General features: G+C 31.8%; 1 protein-coding gene across 1 annotated transcript in view; it reads left to right on the top strand.

Moving 5' to 3' along the window:
- The window catches only part of LOC147069232 (neuroligin-4, X-linked-like), a 748531-nt gene that overhangs the window by 503658 nt on the left and 222702 nt on the right, over window positions 1-22171 (top strand). The window contains exons 6-7 of the mRNA XM_085951637.1: window positions 8677-8767; window positions 12810-12998. Of these exons, the coding sequence (XP_085807763.1) occupies window positions 8677-8767; window positions 12810-12998 (280 nt within the window). The remainder of the gene's footprint in view (window positions 1-8676; window positions 8768-12809; window positions 12999-22171) is intronic.

Raw genomic sequence — 22171 nt, 5'->3', positions numbered from 1 at the left:
TGGACAGTCTTTAACACAATGCTTACGGGCCCTTTTAATTAATTTTGTAATTAACGTGTTAATTTGCATTCGAAAAGTAATTAGCAAAAACACAATTTTGTGCGGCCCGTAAGCTATGAGTTAACCCATAGTATAATGTCATATATTTCCGATAAAACATGTCACGGTGAAGTGTGATACGGCGTACTGGATATGTATAAGTTTCTGGACACAATTGTATTCTTTTTCTTCGACCATATCCGATCCTAATAGGATCATATGGGCCTCCACAGAGTAGAGGTTTGTATTAACAGATTTTGTTTTTACGAGAAATGGATGTCAGCCACTTGCTCAACCTATTAGGTCCATACCCTGACCCACACACATATTGAAAAACAATAGGTGTACTTGCCAGACCCAGGATTCGAACCTGGGACCCACGGCATGATAGTCCAGCGCTTATGCCGCGCGGCCACCGTGGGCAAATTGTATTAGGGCCGCCATAATTGGCCTAACCAGTTATTAATATAATAATATTATGCAATATCACTAAATAATAGACATATATTATTAGGTATCTAATACAGTACCTAGTTATATTAATTGTCTATGTCATGAATAATAGTATCTAGCGAGAATATATGCAATGTACGACATTTACATATCAGATTAACACCTTCAGATTTTCTGTTCAGTTCTTAAGTTTGTAAGTTCTTTAGTAATGTTTTAATTTCGTCGGTAACTATGAAATTAGTATTGTCATTGATCTTAAATATTATGAAAACTGATCGCCTTTCAATGGCGAAATTTGAAAAATAAGGGTTTATCCTAAGTATGACAAATATTTTTCATAAATCACAGAACGGTCGATAGCTTAAAGACTAGAGCATTCACGCGGAAACTTCAGATCATTTTTTCCAATATTTTTTTTGATCATCATAACTTGAAAACAACTCAGATCCATACCTACTTGAAAAAAACGACTTTAACTAGTGTTAATTGGATTTTCACCAATATGCTTTACAAATTAAGCTACGGGTGTCTAATTTAATAACGACAAAATTAACTGGTAGTTTTTACATGCAGTAATAATAAAATTTAGTTAATTTTGGGCTATATAGGTTTTGGTATATTAAGTGAAGGTATTAATAATAAAATTATTTAGCCATATTTCTATAATGAAGAATATTATAATATAACATTTTTAAATCATGTGTATATTTAGTATTACATAAAAAAGTAAAACTGTGATTTCTCTTGTTTATTAATTTTACTACGTTTTTATTTGCTCATATTCTTGTTTTTCCAGTACAGATTTTTTCTTGTTTGTCCAAGATTTTTAACTAACTTCCCGACTAGCTAGCTAATATTTGAAACTTTCAGATATCAGAACACGACGACAATGCATTATTTTAATACTTTTGGCCATCTTTAAGCAGAATTGAATTCATTTTCAGTTAATTCTGATTTGTATGTTTCAGAAAAAAATCGTTAAAAGTAATATTTATTTTACTACTCACTATTATTGGTTGCTATAGGGTCCTAGAAACTAAATTATTAATAAATACGTGCGTTTCTATGGAACTCAATATGAAATGTCAAAATGACATTTCAGTAAAATTTAAAAACGTGGTCTATAAAAAGTTCTTTTTATCTTGTAATTATTTATTGTTTTTTTATTTAATTTTCTATAGTTACCTAGTCAAAGTGGGGCAAATAGTCTAATAGCGTTTGTATAATTATGTATTATCATGCTTGTAGAGCCAATGATCATGGCTTAACGATTATGTTTATTTATAAAATTGTAGAAAAGTTTTGTGGTGAACACAGCCGTATAAAACACACCCTTAATGCACGTAACCCCGCATGGCAGTCACTTTACGATTCTCCACCCTGCTGCACCCCCGATCTCTCGTTCGCTCATCCCCGAAGGCTAATATCGTCGTTCAGTGAGCGGAGGTGGAAAAAATTAATGACTTTGCACCGGGAAACGTCATTTGTGTGAAAACCACCCCCCGCCGTCCACCCTCTGCGCTTCGACAGTTTTTCAGGCGAGCATCGCCGAACTTTGGCGAACATTACCGAAGCTGAATTGGCGCCCTGATGTGCTTACGGCAGAAGTTTTTATTTATAACCCGCATGGTGGTTTTTAATATTGAAGTTTTTAATGTCGGTTTTGCCGCGTCTAAGTAAATTTTGTTTTAAAATTAGCAGATTTCAAAAATCCAGAGCAAAACATTATAATAACAATGTATCAGATGATTTTCAGACGTTACTTATAATAGTTATCTATTCTACGAGTAAAAGCATTAGAAAACAGTTATTTTTCGAATTCCCCTTTTAAATATACAATAATTGGTTTTGTTCAAATTGTGTTGATTTTTGGCAATAGGTTTTTGTTTTTCAAACCAAGATATCAATTAAGTGATCTAATTACTTGCAGACGCTCGGATTACTCAAAATTTTAGTTATAATAGCAGTGGCGAAGGGTGGAGGTAGGCTGTTAAGATTTGTCATAAATAGTGCACATTAAACTTTTTCAGTCATAAGTATTTGTTTTTATTGAACTAAAATTAGGAGTTGGTTAATTTAAATAATTCAATTAAGCCCTGCCCAAGCAAAACCATAATAGTTTTGGTATGCTTTGGGCGATACGACAATATTGTGCACACCCTTTTATTCATACTTATTTATTTTCGTTGAATTATGTATGATTTAATGTCATAATTATAGATATTTTATAGATAGACGAGTATTTTTAACTATTACCTATTATGGCTTGGTTTTTGCAAGGTATAATTGACTTTAAAAAAAACTAACCAACACCATCTTTGAATATAATAATTGTACTCTTAGAGTGAAAACAAATATGTATATAATAAACTTGTGGTATTTGTTCAAATTCATCTTTTTTATAAATGTAAACATTACAAGTTATTAATTTAAGACGTTCACAACGTGACAATATTTAGAAACAAAGAGTAAGTATAAGAAAATTATTACACAGTTATTAAACAGTAAAAAAGTGTATCCTCACACAGGTAGGTGAGTGATCAGTAAAACACGTGAGGGCACGTCTTGATGTAACATTTATTTGAGTTGATTAAGACTCTAGTGTGCGTGCGTGAGTGTGCAATGCAAGTGTGTTGCTCTCGGAGGCCTGTGACGGACTTAGCTCACGCGGACGCTACAATTTTTTTTAGTTTATTCAACGAATAATTCACAAAATATGCATATGTAACGTTTTTTTTATATTGAGCATGCATAATTTGAAAACACCTCTGATATATTATAATAATTATTATACCTTCTAGAGAAAATATGCTTTTGAACGACGCTTTAGTATCACTATATGACGGTATCCATCCACCAGTTCTCTGCTTTCACGTACTACGAGGGTGGGTCAATAAGTCCTTAGAAAAGCCGACAGGTGGCGCGACTAGTACTGTAAGCGGTTTGTTTTCATGCAGCGGCACTACCGATTGAGTATACTGCGAAGTTTCAATCAGATTGGTCGGGTTGTTGTGTGTTTCTCGTACATTTGAAAAAAAATTTTCTTGTGGAAAATGGAAAAATGGAAAATGGAGAAAATTGAGTTTAGAGCTGTTGTTAAACATTTTATATAAAAGGGTTAACAGCAAAGGAAATAAAAAATGAGTTGGATTTAGTTCACAGCAGATCTGCTCCTTCACTTGCAACTATTTATAACTGGTTAAATGAATTTAAACGTGGTCGTACATCAACAAAGGATGAACCACGCTCAGGACGTCCTGTAGAGGTGAATACACCAGAAATGATCAATAAAATCCACGATATGGTGTTAAGTGACCAAAGATTAAAGTTGAGTGAGATAATTGAGGTTACAGGGATCTCAAAAGGTAGCGTCATTTCTATTTTACATGACAAATTGGGCATGAAAAATATTTCTGCAAGATGGGTGCCGCGTTTGCTCACAGTCGACAATAAACGCAATAGGGTGGTGGCCTCTAAAGCCCTGTTGTCGCTCATGCAACGCAATCCGGATGAATTTTTTCGTCGCTTTGTAACTGTAGATGAAACATGGATACACCACTATACTCCCGAGACGAAAGAACAGTCAAAGCAGTGGATTGCGAAAGGCGAACCATGTCCAAAGAAGGCGAAAACCGTAAAATCAGCTGGTAAGGTTATGGCTACTGTATTTTGGGATGCACGTGGAATTATTTTCGTTGACTATTTGGAAAAAGGAAAAACAATAACAGGGGATTATTATGCATCTTTATTGGACCAGCTAAAAAACAAAATTGAAGAAAAACGGCCTCATTTAAACAGGAAAAAAATCCTCTTTCATCAGGACAATGCCCGTGTTCACACATGTTTACGATCAATGGCTAAAATTGAAGAATTGAAGTTCGAATTGGTCGACCACCCACCGCATTCGCCAGATTTAGCCCCCAGTGACTTTTTCCTTTTCCCAAACTTAGAAAAATGGCTAAGTGGACAACGTTTTTTTTCAAATGAAGAAGTCATCGATCGGACAAATGCTTATTTTGAGGACCTTCCAAAAACTTATTTTTCTGACGGTTTAAAAAAAATTGAGAAACGTCTAACCAAGTGTATTGAGCTCCAAGGAGATTATGTTGAGAAATAAAAAAAAAATACAAAAAGAAAAACTGTTTTAATGCTTTTTTCTAAGGAATTATTGACCCACCCTCGTATAATCGTATATGTATATATTTTTAAGTTTTTTTGCGCAGTTCTAAGTAAAAAAAAATAATGACAATTTCACAAAACAAATTAAAATAGCGTTACTGCCATACACATTATCTACTGAAAAAATAGTTATTAGGTAAATTATAGTTAAATGTTGTGGTGGTTCCTTATAATGATGAAAAATAATTTGTAAATCATAGAAAAAATTTATTGTATGGTTTTAGAGGGTATTTTGGCCATTTTAATGACTACCTATATTTTCTTTTTTTTCTTTGGAAGTGGTAAAAACATGATGATGGGATTATATACCAACTTTGCTTTAGGCAATATTACAACATTTTTCTTGGCTCGTATTCTTATTTGTCCGGTGGTTTTTTGTCCGGTACAAATCTTGCAATCGATTTTTAACTAACATCCCGACTAGCTAGACATTTGAATAGAATATATCAGAACACGATGCGAATGCATTTTTTTAATACTTTTAGCCATATTTAAGTAGAATTGATTTCATTTTCAGTTAATTATATTTTGTATGAAAAGTTATTTTGACACCATTATTGGTTGCTAGGGGTCTGGGGTCCTAGCAACTAAATTATTAATATATACGTGCGTTACTATGGAAACCAATATGACATGTAAAAATTACATTTCAGTATTATTTCTATCAAGTACAAATTTTTTTGGTCGTTTAAGCTAGTCAAGTCAAGTTTATATGATTCAACAGAAACTTTAAAAACGTTGTACCTATATAAAAAGTTATTTTTATCTTGTAATTATTTTTCTAAGCTTTTACATACATTAGCCACTTTCTTAAATAATATTCCACCATAAAATATATACCTAATAATTATTACCAAAAATCTAGATATTCTTTCGTACAGCCCTCGATTTTTTTTAAATATTATAGTTTTAATACACATTACTTGCCTTGTTTTAGTACTTCATGTAATTTCTCAACCCTTTCTCATTCATTTGGGTAAATTATATCAACATTATTATTACATAGTAAATATAATAATAATATTTATTATATAAAAAAAAATATTACTTTGGTGATGTATATCCCTGATTCACCAAATACACGTCGTTTCATAGAGGTAATTGGTTTGGTGGGCGGTCACCGAGAGAGCGTTACGCGAGGGGGCAATTGGAAAATACCGTCGAAGCCTTTTTACCCCCCATTAAGTCTGTAATGCTTGATAGTTGTTTTTGATCTATTATGTATGGCATGAGTGAATTAGCTGTTTGAAATTGGTCACATCTAAAGCTCCGTTGGGCAAGATTTGATTGAATTGTCCAATAAAAAAGCTTATAGCGATATACTTTACCTCAGTAGGTATATATTATATTATCACCATTATTTGAAATAATCTACACTGTCTCTAAAACTGTTAAAGTTTTTAGACATTTCGAATTTTAAAAATTTCTATAGTCAAATATGTCGAAAACTTATAATCGGAGTGGCTGTTGGCAGAAAAATACGAACCTTGCAATTTGAGATTTTTTTTTGATAATTTACAATTTCAACTGTATTAATTAATAAATATGTAGGTACTTATCTGAAAACATTAAAAAGATTTTTTTTAAGTCAAAGATAAACTTACAATTATTCAAAAAAAAATGTGAATTTGTTACGTCATAAGTTACGTTATTATTATTTATTTTATTATTTTTTTATTTTTTCTCGTGTATATTTTTGACTAAATAATTCATAGTTTTAATATTTTTTTTTATTTATTTTTTTTAAAAACATAAATTTTTATAAGAATATAAAAATGTGTATAACTTGAAATCCTTTTGAAAAAAACCCGTCACAATGAAAAAGCTTTCTTTATGTGGGTATTCTTTCCCTTTACATCTAATCTCAGATAATATATTCTATTCGTTAAAGTGTAAGCCGTATATTATTGAATAATTTATCCACTTCTAATAAATAAATCTTGACCGGTTTCGTCCGCTTCAGAGGGACATTTTCAACTGAATAATAATTATAAAACAGATATTTGCCAAAACAAATTCAAAATACGACATAAATATTCTACTAATACATACATTGCATTAGCAGTCCAATATATTATTACAATATAATACAATATAATAATAATATCCAATTTCATTAATTTTAATAATTTAATTATTGTTATTGACACAGTATTATGTTTTGGCTATTATCTAATATGGCTTGGATTAGGCAGGGTTTAATTGAATATTAACCAATTCGCTGTAAACCTTTTAATTAATATTTAATTACTACATTTAAATAACATGCTAATTATATCTAATGACCATCTGATGGGACGCAGTGAAACTAACAAATAATACTGTCTTTCCGTTGTAGTCTTAGTTCAATGTAAACAACGTTTAGTGTGCAATATTAATGTCGGATCTTTACAGCCTACCTCTACCTCTCACCACTTGTATGATGATACCGAAAGGCAAAATTATTCGCTTAAAGCGATTAAAATAAAACTAAAATGAATTAGAATAAAAAAATAATTAATATGTTGTAACAGGTTTACTTTCAACTACCTTTTTTACTTTCAAAAATGATACTTATTAGGTACATAGAGATATTATATTTGTGAATTTCGGAAATAGCTTTTACAACTTTATTATTAGTTGGGATGGATATAATATTATAGTTGTTCAACTGAAGGTGGAGAGAGGGGCTCTGAAAAAAAACTTTGAAAAGGCGGTTGTGAGGGAAAAAAGTTTGGAAAACTACGATTTAGAGTTGGAGAGTAGGAAATAAAATATACCTTGTACGTTGGTAAAATATTTTTCCTCATCTGATTTAGTTCAAACATTATTAAATTTATTTGTAGATTTCAAGTTTTAATTGGAATTATTATGTTGAAGCATGTTTTCAAAAAAATCAAAGGTAAATCGTTTTTTCAATTACACTAAACTTACAGCGTACTTATTTTTTTCTCTACTTAAAAGTTATTAAAACCGGAAACTTTTTTTATAAAACGTCTAAAAAAGAATCATTCCTTTCAAAAGCTTTTTAATTATTAACTTAGCATCGCAGAGAGAAATATAAGGAATCCTAAAAGTATATCTTCAAGAGTAAATAATCTCAAAACAATTATAGTATAAAGTATTATTTTTTAAGTGATTTAAAAGATGCAACCATACTTGTCAATAGTTAAATATTAAAACGACCTTAGAGTAATAATAAGAGAGTGCCTATTGTTCGGCAAAATGAAGCCGTCTTTCTCTCGTATAAACGCAACGCAGTAGAACTTTAATATTATTTGTAATAACTCAACTATGAAACGTTTTATAATCATGTTGGTTCTCAATAAGGCTACCAAATTTAAGTACAACATAGTTAAATATATTTTCTACTAAGTTAATTAAAAATAATTATAACTAAATTTATATTTAATACAAAATACACATGCTCGCAGTTTTTAAATGAATGTAATCATTCAAATCAATATTTATCGGCGACGTCTCCAAAAAATATTTAATTCAGCCGTAGAAATTCTATCATACTCTAACGCATCTTGCGTAAATATTATAAGCGTACCGAATGCATTCTCATTTGCACATATGGTTCGTTTTTGTTCAGGCCTTGATCACGACAGTAGAAAAGCAAGTCTATGGCGTTTATTTCACCGATATTTCGACATAAAATTTTACATCATTTTGTTTACATTAGTTTATAATGAAGTCTCCAAAAATAAATGACAAAATACTTACTTCATTTACCTTTCATATAGTTATTATAATATGATTTTAAATAATGAAGAGTTTATAAAATGTTTGTTATGAAAAATAGGGTATAAAAACCATGATTTTTTTGGGTTACAACTGAAGTTTTCTTTTAACTATGTTAAATTTATTTAGCAAATAGATCAGTCGGTCGGAAAATGAAAAATGTGAGTTTGGATTTTATTCTGTAAAGCATGTTTCTTTGGGTTGGGTTGTGTCTTCAGTAGTTATTAAAAAATATATGTTAGTATATAACTCATGTATATTTTATATTGATTGTTTCAGAACGTACGTGAGAAATGCCTACACTTATCACCTGAGTGAAATATTTTTCACTGTCGTCAACGAGTATACAGATTGGGAAAGAACAGTTCAGGTAATTATAACAAATATTTATTTTTAATTATCAAGCGTTAATACCCCACAATCGTCTACCCCACGTGAGGTTGCGGAGCTATTAAAATAAAATACAATATCATGTAATAGCATATAACTATATGGGGTAGAAAATAACCGCAGATAAAAACAAAATATAAAATGCCGTCGATTTATTATCCGAGATAACGGAAGGCAAACATTCCAATACTTTTATGTTACTTGGTTAATGCAGTGAGCAATGTGTGGTTATCAATTCTTCGTAAACTTCTCGCGGATTCCATGCCTTGTAACGTCGCCCCCGCCAGCGTTCTCAATTATCCAAATAAATTATTATGTCACACGGTTGTGACACTAAATATAATTATATACCATAGTTCTATGGAGTTTTTTTTCTTTCTTAATGTCCTTCTTTAAGCACTACGAAGCGTGGTTGCAGCATCAGTCCCGTACTGCTCCGTCTCGGAATGGAATGAGCACTTAAAATCACTTCTTTCAGACACGTTTATAGCGTTTGAAAGGCGGTCATGCATATCTACGGCTGAACATATATACCGAGTGGTGGTGAGAACCTAGGTAATTTTATAGGGAAACAAATCAAAATTTCAAGGTTTAGAGTTAATAACTCGTTGTAGAAAACTTTTATCTTTATAATGCAGTAAAAGTATATGTCAAAATGTTTTAAATGAGCCATAAATTGAATAACCCTTTCCAGGAGTAGTCATTAATTCAACTCTATACGGAAACGGCTGGGTTGAATTTTTGTTAAAATATAAAATTTGATTGTGCCTTTCTAAATTCCGTAAAACTAAAATTAAAAAATCACATTTCCTACGAAAATCAAGCCTGTAAAATTAAAATGAGATTTTTGTTTAAAATTTTAAATGCCATTGTCGAATAACGAGGTTTTTCTAGTTATTTCCTTATTGAACGATGATATAATATACTACGAGTATATATAATCATGTCCTTGCTTTTTCGTACAAGATGGTTGTTAGTAATTTTGAGCAATCGCAAACCACATGTTTTGAGAAAATCACATATATATATTGCGTCCTCATCGGGAATCGAACCCAGAACTCCCGGGTGGAAGGCCAGCGCCTTACGCAATGCGCCACGAAAGCACCACTTGTGTGTCATGGATTATTTATATATATAAAATTGTATACTAGAAAACAATACAAAGACATTCGATTTATTATAGAACATACATAGGACAAAGTAATTCAAAGGCATGTCAAACTTTAAAATTGGAATTACTCCAGAACATGATTTCGAGACTTATAGATGTTTGACAATAACTCCACTATATATTCTTGTATATAAAATATATTTTTATTTATTTATATATATATATGTATCAATTTTATATTCACAAAAGATCATACTGGCCTCCATAGATTTTTTTTTACAAAAAAATAATGTCAGCCACTTGCTCAATCTATTAAGTTCAAACTATAGGTCAAAATACACATTGATAAAAATAACATATTGTGTTTTGTTTGCCAGACCCGGTATTTGATTCCGAGACCTACGACATTATAAGCCAACACACAATTGTTCGGCCATTGGTAAATAATATTAGCCCAAAGAACAATGCATATTTGGGGTTCGAGGATGATGATGAAGAAGTCGAATATGTATACAGGAGCGAGTTTTATTGGGCGTAACGGTTTGCACAAAAGTATGTTACAGCAGTTATGTTACAATACTAAACTTATGATAGGTACTGATCCGAGGTCCGCATCTCGGTACAATCAGATGTTGGGTGAAGCGATATAGGTACTGCGATGGTAACAGACTGGAAACTTATATTCGAGTGACATTTTGATAAATCATTATTCGTAATTTATACAGTCAAAAGTAATACATAAACATTATATTCTAGTACATAATTATATTGATCAAGTCAGCGGTTTAAATACGAGTAGCTGTGAATTTTATTTATTATTACAGTAATAATATACTATGATACTATGGGAATGGATATTAGACTAATTTTCCATTGCAATACCGTATTTCATACCATATGCCATACATTATACTGATATATGTAATAAGTTGTTTACTAGAATATGAGTCGCTGGGAATATATTATTGTAGTCGAATAATTTGATACATTAAAAATAGATATTTGATCACTAATATACTAACAGCTACACATATATTTTAGATGAAAAATTTCCAAGTGAAAAGAATCCTCAACCAAGTGATAATATAGAATGAATTTGCATATAAGACATTATAATATGTCGACACTTCTATATTATAATGGAGGACTTATTTTCTTTACAAGTGTAATTTAATTTTCACCCACGTCGCTAGATGGCAATTAAAAGTTTGCTCGAATGAAAATTACAGCTTAGCACACTGAAGCAATTAGCTAGGTATGTTAAACATTCATAATTATTACCATTTGAAAGAGAGAAAATTGAATTACATAATAATATATCCGCTGGAATGTTTCCGTATTAAGAAAACTCAGGGGTATCTTTCATCCCTTACGATGGTTTTTTTCAACATTTATTTCTGAAATATTTTCTGCCATATCTCAAATTAATTATTTCGTTTTTGGAAAAAGAAGCAAACAATATAAAGCATGTTGAGATTTTTATAACAAAGGTACCATTAAAATTAAACTGGTTTGAATAAGTAACACGTGTAACATTATTTCATTGAACATACTATATTATATATATGAATACGTATATTAATTAAGGCGCTAAGTACAAAAATAATAAAAATTGACATTTTTATAGAAAAATATTCTACATACCAACGCCAACTTCAACTATAGTCTAAGTGCCTCAGACAAGTCAAAAAAACACAGAAAAATAATTAAACCTGTCGACGTTGTAAGTCCGTTGGCGTGTTTTATTTATAATGGTGTAAGTAGCACTGCAGTGGTCAACGGCATTCAATATAAAATAGCTGATGATGGTGTGTTGACACTTGCGAGTTCTTAATACCTAAAATTATAGAAGCTGCCGTGATTGCTTCACACTGTAAAACTACATTTTTCAAAAGGTCTGCTTCATGAAATTTTACTGCAATGACTCGGTATTTTGTAACTATATGCAATACTACTTTTTGGTACTTAGAGCCTTATTTAATACACGTATTCATATTATATTACACATATTTCGTCTTCTTCTTTCGACGATGTCCGATCCTAATAGGATCATATGGGCCTCTAGAGTAGAGGTTTTGTATTGACAGATTTTGTTTTTTTACGAGAAATGGATGTCAGCCACTTGCTCAACTATTAGGTCCATACCTTGACACACACAAATTGAAAAACAATATGTGTACTTGCCAGACCCAGAATTCGAACCTGGGACCCACGGCATTATAGTCCAACGCTGAAGCCGCGCGGCCACCGTGGGCTATTTACATTATATTATATTATATAAAGTTATTAACTTGAAAACACTTCAAACAAATATAATATAACCACTAGAAAAATCCTTTTAAAAGAATATGACACCCGGCAGGATTGGAGAAGTGCAGGTTCCCGAGGGGCACAGGTTCAAATCTGCCTCTTTTCCTTTCATTCAAAAATATTTTTTTCTGGTGGTTATATATTTCTTATTTTGGTTATATACGATGGCCGTACGACTTAAGCGTCGGCATAGCTATATGGGTCCCAGGTTCAAATCTGGGTGTGGCTAGTACACATACTATTTTTCAATTTGTGTATGAGTCGGAGTATGGAAATAATAGGTTGACAAGTGGTTGACATCCATTTCTCGTACATACCTCCACTCTGTGATTTAATTTTTGTCCTTTCTTCGTACCTCTCACTCGTGATTATCGACTCTTAACTTCAGTCAAAGCACACTTGAGTGCACCTTAGTTTTGGATAACTTCTTCTGAGACATTTCCAGACAAAAAAATATGGTGATTGGTGATACTATGCATCAAAATATTGATCAAGATTGGGTTTGGGGTGTTGTCTAGAAATGTATTATTAGTTTATATCGAAAGGTGATTAATGTAAAATACTATCATTCCAATATATTATATTTATAAAATTTCAGCAGCATCCAATCAACACTCGCGACGCGACGGTGTCCGCATTGAGCGACGCCCAATTTGTGGCTCCATTGGTGCAGACAGCTGATCTCCTAAGTACTTCAGCGTCTCCTTCGGGCGCACCCAAAGATAGAACTGCGCCCACGGCATTTTTCTATGTCTTTGATTACCAGACTAAGGATGGAGATTATCCACAGGTATGTTTTAGCAATTATTTTATTTTTATAATACTTGTTAGTAAACTTAAAAGAATAATAATTATTATTTCAATAAAAATATATCCTTCTAGTAACGTGGGATAACTTTTTAGACCGGACATGCTCCCCATTGTATTTGGCTTTATTTATTGCATTGTTACAAAGCTTGATACAAAACTTGATGAAACTTGAAAAAGATTCTTCAATTAACTCTTAATTATCTTGTTAAATTACACACTCAAGAAAAATGACCGCTAATTGGAGAGCCATTGGTTCATTTCTATACACTTTAACTTATATTACTAAGAAGTCATACAATTATTTCTCGTTCTTCTTATTTTTAAAGTAACAACTGTCACTCTGACGATCAATCGTTTGTTTACGTAAGGAATTATTGCAAATGGCCGACAACAATAACAGTTCTACCATCAAACTTGCATTTCTATACAACTGACTGATTCGCAGCTAACTTCATACTGTCGCATACTATCGTAACGGTATGCGCGCGTAGCTCTTAGCCCAATGCTTACGGGCCGCACAAAATTGTGGTTTTGCTAATTGTTTTTCAAATGCAAATTAACACGTTAATAAAAAAAATAATTAAAAGGGCCCGTAAGCATTGGGTTAATTTCACTTTCTACTAAACGCCTCAAAAGAACTATAACATCATATAAACTACTAAGCCAATACCGCCTACAACAAGAGACAAACTAACTAAATAAAATATAACCTATCCTAACCTTACTAATATATAAATTGTCAGTCTGTAAACAGGTTGTTCTAAAAAAGAAAAACTATAGTCAGTAAAAAGAATAATGTATTTTATTTATTTCTTTTGACAGCTTTCCGACATTATCATCAAAGTTAATTCATCCAATCCACATAAAGCCTAATGGAATCCGAAAACGCTGCGAAATTTCATGACCAGTAGTAACCTTGATTCTGTAAAACGCCTTTAAATTTACGGCTTTCAGTATTTTTCGGAATTGCTTTATCCCCCTTAAAGCGATCCGTGACATTAAACTGATTTATTGTCAGAAAAAAATCGTAGATGACTGTAAATTGTGAAGCGTCCAGACGACACGTATAATTATTGTGACATAGTTTACTAGATATATTTGTGTAAACCATTTTTGTGTTTTTTTTATGAAATATTGCACGAGTTACAACATTATACTAATTTAAGAATTGTATTCTATTGTAACTGTAATATTATATGGGTGGTTTACAATAATTATAGATTGAGTCCATCAAAATGGATCCTTAGATGGATCTAAAGGTAAAACTTTTTTTGTAAAATTCAGGAATGTTACTTACCATATTTTGAGAGTACATGTATCAATTTAAATAAATAGTACAAAAAATTAAGTATATTCAAAATTTATTAATAATATTAGCAAATTAATGTTAGCAATTACCTCTTTATAGTGCTGAAGAAACTGTTAAAATGGACATGATTCACATTCAATTTGATGTTTTATCAATATTAGTATTGTCATTTATGCGGAAAATTGTAGATCTACGATTGTGATATTAACACACAATATGGAAATTTGTTTTATCTAGCCACTGAAAAAAAATCATTTTTTTGAAAATTGGACTTTATCCATAATTATTGTGAGCCATCCATATAATACCTACCTATAATGGCACTTTGTCTCAAGAGTAAAGGATAATATCGTCACCTCAATACCTACTACAACTAGATAACTTGATTTTCACTGTTTTTAAGATAGTTATTGAATATGATTCTACATTTTCTTCTCTAAAACATCATAAAACTAGGTAAGTCAGAAATTAATGGGAACTCTATCTTCTATATCAAATTTTGTGTTTGAAAATATTAGATTAGGTACTTGAAAACCATAAATGCATTATACATAAAATAATATAACTACAATATATTTTCATATAATTGAACATTGTTTATTTACTAAGAATTTAAATTTTGTACTATTCCTTTAGGCAACTTCACACACTGTGTATATTTACAAAAAGGCAAATGCACACTGACTGACAATGAATACTATTATCTATAACTTATATAACAAATCAATACAATAAAGTAGGTAAAAACTCTATCACGTACCTATTAAATCAAGGATTACAACAAAAAAACAAACAAATTATGAATAGTTGTGTGAACCCCACACCTTATCAATAATTATACACTCGATAGTCGTATAATAAATCGTCAAAACCTAATAATAGATCATTAGTAATTATAAACAATAAAAATACCACACTAAAAAGGTGTAAAATTGTCCATTTTGGGAACAATAGCAACGCATTGGGAATTAATGTGGTAAACTAATGAGTTATAATATATATATATATATCATTCTTTAAAAGTTATAAGTTAAACAATTACTATTCATACTATCGACTGAAAGTAATTGATGGAATTTGAATCCATTAAAATTTAATTACTATTCAATAATAAGCTAAGTTGATCATTCAAGATAGGTGGACTCCGCAACTGTGCTCTATTTATTTATGCATCCCGCATGACTGTAGTGTAATTTTGAACCTTTTTCAATGTCAAACATATGTTTTTCATTTAATAAATGATAGTATTAATGTTATTTAATTGTTACCAATAGTTAGACAAGCACAATTAATCAAGTAAAGCTTGAATTTTATTTTCCCAAGAAAACCAAATCAAAGTTATCTAGTTGTAGTATTGAGGTGACGATATGTTCTACTCCTACCGGCATCCAGGATACATATCTAAGTTGTGACAGTTACCAACGCTGGCGTATTAGCTTACACATTCAAGTGTTTTTAATACGGTAATATTGGTGAGATGCCATTCCTCATAGCTGAAATTTAAACTGTTTCTTTATTAAACTTTTGTTTTAATTCTTTCATTCATACAACTCAAACCTTCATCGATCAGTTTCCGGCTAATGTGAAACAAATTCAGCTACAAGATGTACACTTTGAAGTTGATCCACAAATTTTGTTGGTAATTGAAAAAAACCAATTGGAAGTTTGCCAATCAAAATATTTTGTAAAGAAATTTCTTTCATGAAGACACTGCACAAAACAGACAATTCAAATATATTATGCCGACCTGTTTTTTCCGTTAATTTTTTTCTGGAAAAAGTCTTTAGTTTGAAGTAAGAGGAAAAAGGTTTTAATTTTACTGTTTTCAATAAAATGTCTAGACCAAATTCAATTAAAGGCAGAATATCTTTTGTAATAAGAAAGTAGTTAAAAAAATGATAGTCAGCATTGTTTTCTTCATTAAAAATATTAATCATACCGAGCTTTGAGGTATTAGAAAAAGCAGACTAATTTTCATAAAGTTGGGGGAAACTGTTTTATTTAATGTGTCTATGGAACTTTTAACAATGAAAGTTTGCAATAAGATATAACTACTTGAAATAAAATTAAATGAATAAAACGAGTTTATTACTTAATATTCAACATATAAAAAAGCTTTTCGCTACGTAGTTTGATCAGATGGTGAGCTTTATCAGATATAGTGTCGAAATTAACGTTTATGTTATTTATTATAATGACGTTTGTTTAACGCGTGCGTGCTACCTGTGCTCTTTTATCGCTGTGAGACATGGAATATCACTAAGCTTCAAAAGTCTCGGCATTTGAGCTTTGAGAATCGATGTTTCTGCTGAATCTTAGGGGTACATTGGTACGACTGCGTTACAAACACTCGAGTTTGTGAGCAGACAAAGCATCTTTCAGTGATCACGGTAATCATGAAGAGATGCTTTACGTGACTGGGACATGTGTTTCGGATACCGCCAGAGAGTGCAACTCTTTGTACCCTTGTGGCACAGCCTCAAGAGCTCCCTCGCCGTAGCCGGCTTTCCCTCACCCTGCAGCGGTGCTACAAAAGCGTTTTACGCGCTGCAGATCTGAAATGGTAGGAGGTACGAGAGTTGGCGATGGACTAAGGGAAGTGGCGCAAATTTTTGGTTGTTCTTTGCCCCAATGCTAGATCGTGATTGGCTGTAGGAAGAAGAAGAATATCATATTTTTTATTCAAATTGTATGGTGGAAAATAGTAGAGGTAGTTGGTTGCATTAAGATCACCTTATGATAATATATTGGGGTGCCGGACGAATTCCCGAAGATCTTTGGACGCTTTTTGATGCCAATTGGACGCTGTTTTTCAACCGCAGTACTGGCTGAAAAATACTACTATTAAAAATGTTTATAGAATATGTATGTGCCACTTTGAATAAGCATTATAACTGCATATTTAGTTCATTTTTTGTCAAAACTGGACAAAATGACTTTTGAAAATAGGCGACTCATAGACATCATATACATTATACATCATATACATTCGATCTTACATACAACCAACTACCTCTACTATTTTCCTCCATACAATTTGGATAACAAATATTACAATATTCTTCTTCTTCCTACACCCTGTATATTTATGTCGTTATACATGACGTAATGCCATCAGATCAGTATTTTGTGGATCCAGAAAATAACAAGTACATGATTAGGTATATCCAGAAAGCTGTACGAAATAAGTGACACATTTAAATAACCCTAAAACAATTTCTTTTAACGTGTTAACTGTCAATTCATGGTACAACTTCATTGTAATATTGATTAATTTAATAAAACATAATTTTTTTAGTACTTATTCCATTTTTTTTATTTAATAAATCTGGAACGGTTTTGTCCGCCTCAGAGGGACATTTTTATTAAATTAATCAAAAAAACCCTAAAATACTTTAGAGAAGTCTACAATTTTGTATATTATATGTAATTTTTATAAACAGAGTAGCATAAAAATCAAAATTTTGGTAGGCCAGAATATATAATGTCGCTTCGATCTAATGAAGGTGTTACGTTCCAAGTCGATGAAGCGACACTTGAAATGCATCTTGTATAAAATACTAATACAACCAGTTGTTGGCTCGGAAACCTGGCGCAAGACTAAAAGCATGGAAAGAGTGTTAGGCTCATTTGAGCGCAGCGCGCTGTGTGGTATCGTCAGACCCATCATTAACACACAATTTTGGTGGAGACGAAGATAAAGTTACGAACAGTATGCCTATAAAATTGGACCTCTAGCTCATATATATAAGATTAACGAGTCATGCATTAAATTGACATTTGAGAAACCATAAGACCAATGAAGAGCTTGTTAATTTTGTAGAAGTTATGAATTTGAATTTATATACCTTGGGCATACTTAACTGGAAGGAAGCGGCTTTGGTTAGACCTGGGTGAAAGCAGATACAAGAGAAGGCCAGACTCACATATGGTTATAGTACCCGAAAAAAGAAGAAGAATAGTAGATTCGGTAGTGAGGGAATAAGGAACTTAGTTTTGTAAGAAATATATAATTGGTAAAATACAACGTTATATTATACCTACAAGTATACGGGCTATGAATTTTCAATAAAAACATCTGGAGGTACATATGGGGATCAATAATAATTAACATCCAAATATTACAAATGATACAATAATTATTGCTGTTGTAACTTTTAAATATATAAAATTTATAATATTTAAAGTTACTATATTATTTTTACCATGAAGAATAATTTTAAAACTACTTTTTTTAACAAAGTAACATTTAAAATGGGCATTTTAGTTTGGGTGGTTTGTTAACTTCAAATTAAGAAAATTGTAGTTTAATATTATGTCGTTAGATACACACAATTAAATATAATTTATTTATTTTATTTTATATATTTATTTATTTATTTATTTAGAAAAAGAGTATTACGGCATTACAGCGATTGGCCAATGCGCCATAATACATAATACATACAAAACTATAAAAATATCTTAATTACAAAAATAACAACTAATATAACAAGAAAGTAGAAAAGACAGCATGTGTTTATGTGAATATTAAAGAAACATGATTTATATACAATTATAAATTTAGCCTATTTAACACGTCCACAAACATTATATAGTTAATAAAAAATAAATTAACCTTTATGGTGCCATCAAATAAGTTAATCGCACAATACACAGCATCATAAAATATAACATCTGTCCTGCGACAAGGTATCTTGATAATAGAGAAACCTCTGCACATAATAATATACACGGTATATTTTTAATACAACCGTAATATTTCCAATATTATTATATTTAATATTAATAAATTGTACTAATCATATTGGAGTCATAAAAAAATTATTCAGACTTATAAAAGAAAAGTACATAATGTCATACCTACTTCTTTATTTTTGTGCCGATAAGTATTTTCATCTTTCGTCAAATTTCAATTTTGTTACTTTGGAGGTTTTAACGTTTACAGCTTAATGACAAATTGAACTACAACATTGTAAGTGATTAACGGAAATGCACAAAATATAAAAAAGCGCTTATTAAAACTAGCAGTAAAATGCCAGTCAAAATATTGTCATCAAAGCTATTTTAACGGTGAATTATATTAAAAAAACAGATTTTACAACGCCATTAAAATAAACCTATCTCGTTTCATTAAATAATGTTGTTCATTGAAAAAATATTTTCTCTTACAATATTGTTCAAACAAGGCTAACGAAATTGATCAATAAACATGCCAAAAATAAAACATCGCTGGCGTTATTTTTCACAAAATGCCCGAAATAAAATAACAAATTCAGCGCGGTGTAAGTCACAAAACTGCAATTCATTTTGAAATGTTTTCATTTCGAATTTTTAACTAGTCGAACTCCGGTCATTTGCCGTTTACCCATTAGGATCTGCAACATACTACAATGTATGTGTGCTAACGTGGTACATATTGAAATAATTTAATGTTTTACAATCGATTGCGCCCAATCTCATCCGCGGGAAATACAAAAAGAAAATGTGGACAAATTCAGTAGGCTAAATTGGAAATGCTATCTCTATATTTTGATATAACTATGTAATATTGTATCTAAGTATCTTTAATAGAATGGTGACGATTTTAAGTAGACTGTATGAAGTAGCATGATCCAGATACCCGTCTGATTAGCGACGGACAAAACATCGAAAGCGTCGACAGCTTCAAGTACCTGGCGGTACACATCACAGGAGATGGCATTTTGCAGAAAGAGCTCGCTATCCGAATGAGAATGACTGGAGCAACATTCAATTCAATGCGGAATGTCTGAGACTCACGATTGTACTCGGTCAAAACTAAATGCCACCTATTCGACGCTTGCATTCTGTCGGTGCTGCTTTACGGTAGCGAAGGCTCAGAGCAACCGTATACTGAGCCTTGAAAACAGATGTTTGCGACAAATACTGGGTGTGGGAGCAACGAGGAGATAGAGCTAGGCTTTAGGAGCAACGAGGAGATAAGAGAACGCACCAAGCAGCCTCTCATCATGCTGAAAGTGAAGAGGCAACGTTGACCTTGGCTCGGCCACGTGCTGCGGATGCCAGAAGAGAACTTCAACCTAGCTTGCCTGTTTTTCAAGCCGACCGGATTCCGGCATCCTGGAAGGCCGCTAAATACAATCTACAGCGTGTATACGGCGGAGCTACGGGATGCTGGTTTGACCTGGAATGAAGCAAGAGGACTGGCGAGCGACAGGAATTCTTGGAGGCGCCGCGTGGTGTCCATATGCTCCAGTTAAGGGGCGGATATAGCAAAAGAAGAAGAAGAAGTATGAAGTATGGTTTTAGATGCTGGGGGAGAGTGGATACATAGGGTTACATGTAAATTGTATGTATAACATTTGTCGGAAAGAGATGAACGTATACTATACGGTCTCCAATTTTATTACATTCAATATGAACATTAATTCAATTTTCATAGCTGGTTTCGGCAAAATTCATTTAATCAAATTCAAGAACGAAAACTTAACCTAACCTAACAAATAATCCAGTATATCGACTATTGTCAAAATTTGTTTGCTGCAGGCTCTCTGTAAAGTTTAGTTTAAACCAACAAGAACCGTGTTTTATTTTGACATGAATATTATGTTGGTACTATACGCCCCAAAGAGGTTGGAGTGTCTTTAATATACGGACATAATATCCGTACCAATATGGACACGGTTACATAGGAATTCAGTCTAGGAGCTAAGCTTTGATTTTGAGTTGGCTAAAGCACTGGAGCCGGTTTCGTGTTCACGTACTCATACAACTAGTGTGCTCAATCTCATGGTTACACTTTAGTTGTAGTGTATAAGTGGGAAATGAGTGTATGATTGTTTATGAATTACTGTAACTTGTAATAATAATTGAAGCTTTGCTTTGATGATACTATGGCGGTCAAATTAGTGCAAGTCTTGACGCTCTCGTGGTCTACAGGTAACTAACATTTTGCAAACACGGTTGAACAGTCACTCGTTAATTGATTAAAGTGCCTGGATGGCAACAATGAGTGTAGTAGGTAGGGTGGAAAAATGGAATGGGATTTACGTCACGATAATTGGTGCCAACAATTATTATGTAACATACATTTATCAGTCGATCACGTATTACTGTCTTACCGACAAATCAATCCGCAAATTAGGTTATTAGATACAACGTGGTAATGCTTGAGTAAAATTTTATAGTAGAACAAGTTATTTATTTTACCTAACTGCCATCATAATTTAGATCGAGTATAAGAAGACTACTGATTCGTAATACGCGACTGGCGCGTTTGGAGTTGTTGGCCATTAGATATAATTATCATGTGGTAATTAAAAGGTCAGCAGTGATTGTGGAGTTAGATTTCTAGCTTCTGCTTCTTTAACCACTCGTCACATAATATTGTTGCAATATATTTGCTGCTATAATATTATGAAATTCAACCATGAACAATCCATTAGTCAAAGCTTAGATCGATATAATTATTAACACTTAACAAAAGAATTAACTTTTTTTTTTTCAAAAAAAATATTTTGACTAGAGCTGGACTACCAATAAATATTAATTAAATATTTATATAATAAATTGGTGTTTTTAATAGAATTTTAAGTTTCTGTATATTTAAGAAATAGTCAAAAAGCTCATGACGATTTAGACGATGAAGATACATAAAATAGTTTAAATTAATCAGGTACTTACTGGTATGTATTAAAATATGTTTAAAATCACTGATAATGCAAGTGTGTAGATATTTCAAAACTTTGAATAATAAGGAAAAAGTCTTTATCAGGTTGCTAATATATAAAAAATACGATTATTTTGAGGCAAATATGAAAACAAAGTGTGATATATTATACGAGAAAACCATTTTGTTCAAA

This window comes from Rhyacophila brunnea, unplaced genomic scaffold (genome assembly GCF_057557595.1).
Source record: "Rhyacophila brunnea isolate RB1 unplaced genomic scaffold, BYU_Rbru_1.0 scaffold_24, whole genome shotgun sequence".
Taxonomy (NCBI): domain Eukaryota; kingdom Metazoa; phylum Arthropoda; class Insecta; order Trichoptera; family Rhyacophilidae; genus Rhyacophila; species Rhyacophila brunnea.
This window is presented reverse-complemented; position numbering and strand designations above follow the sequence as displayed.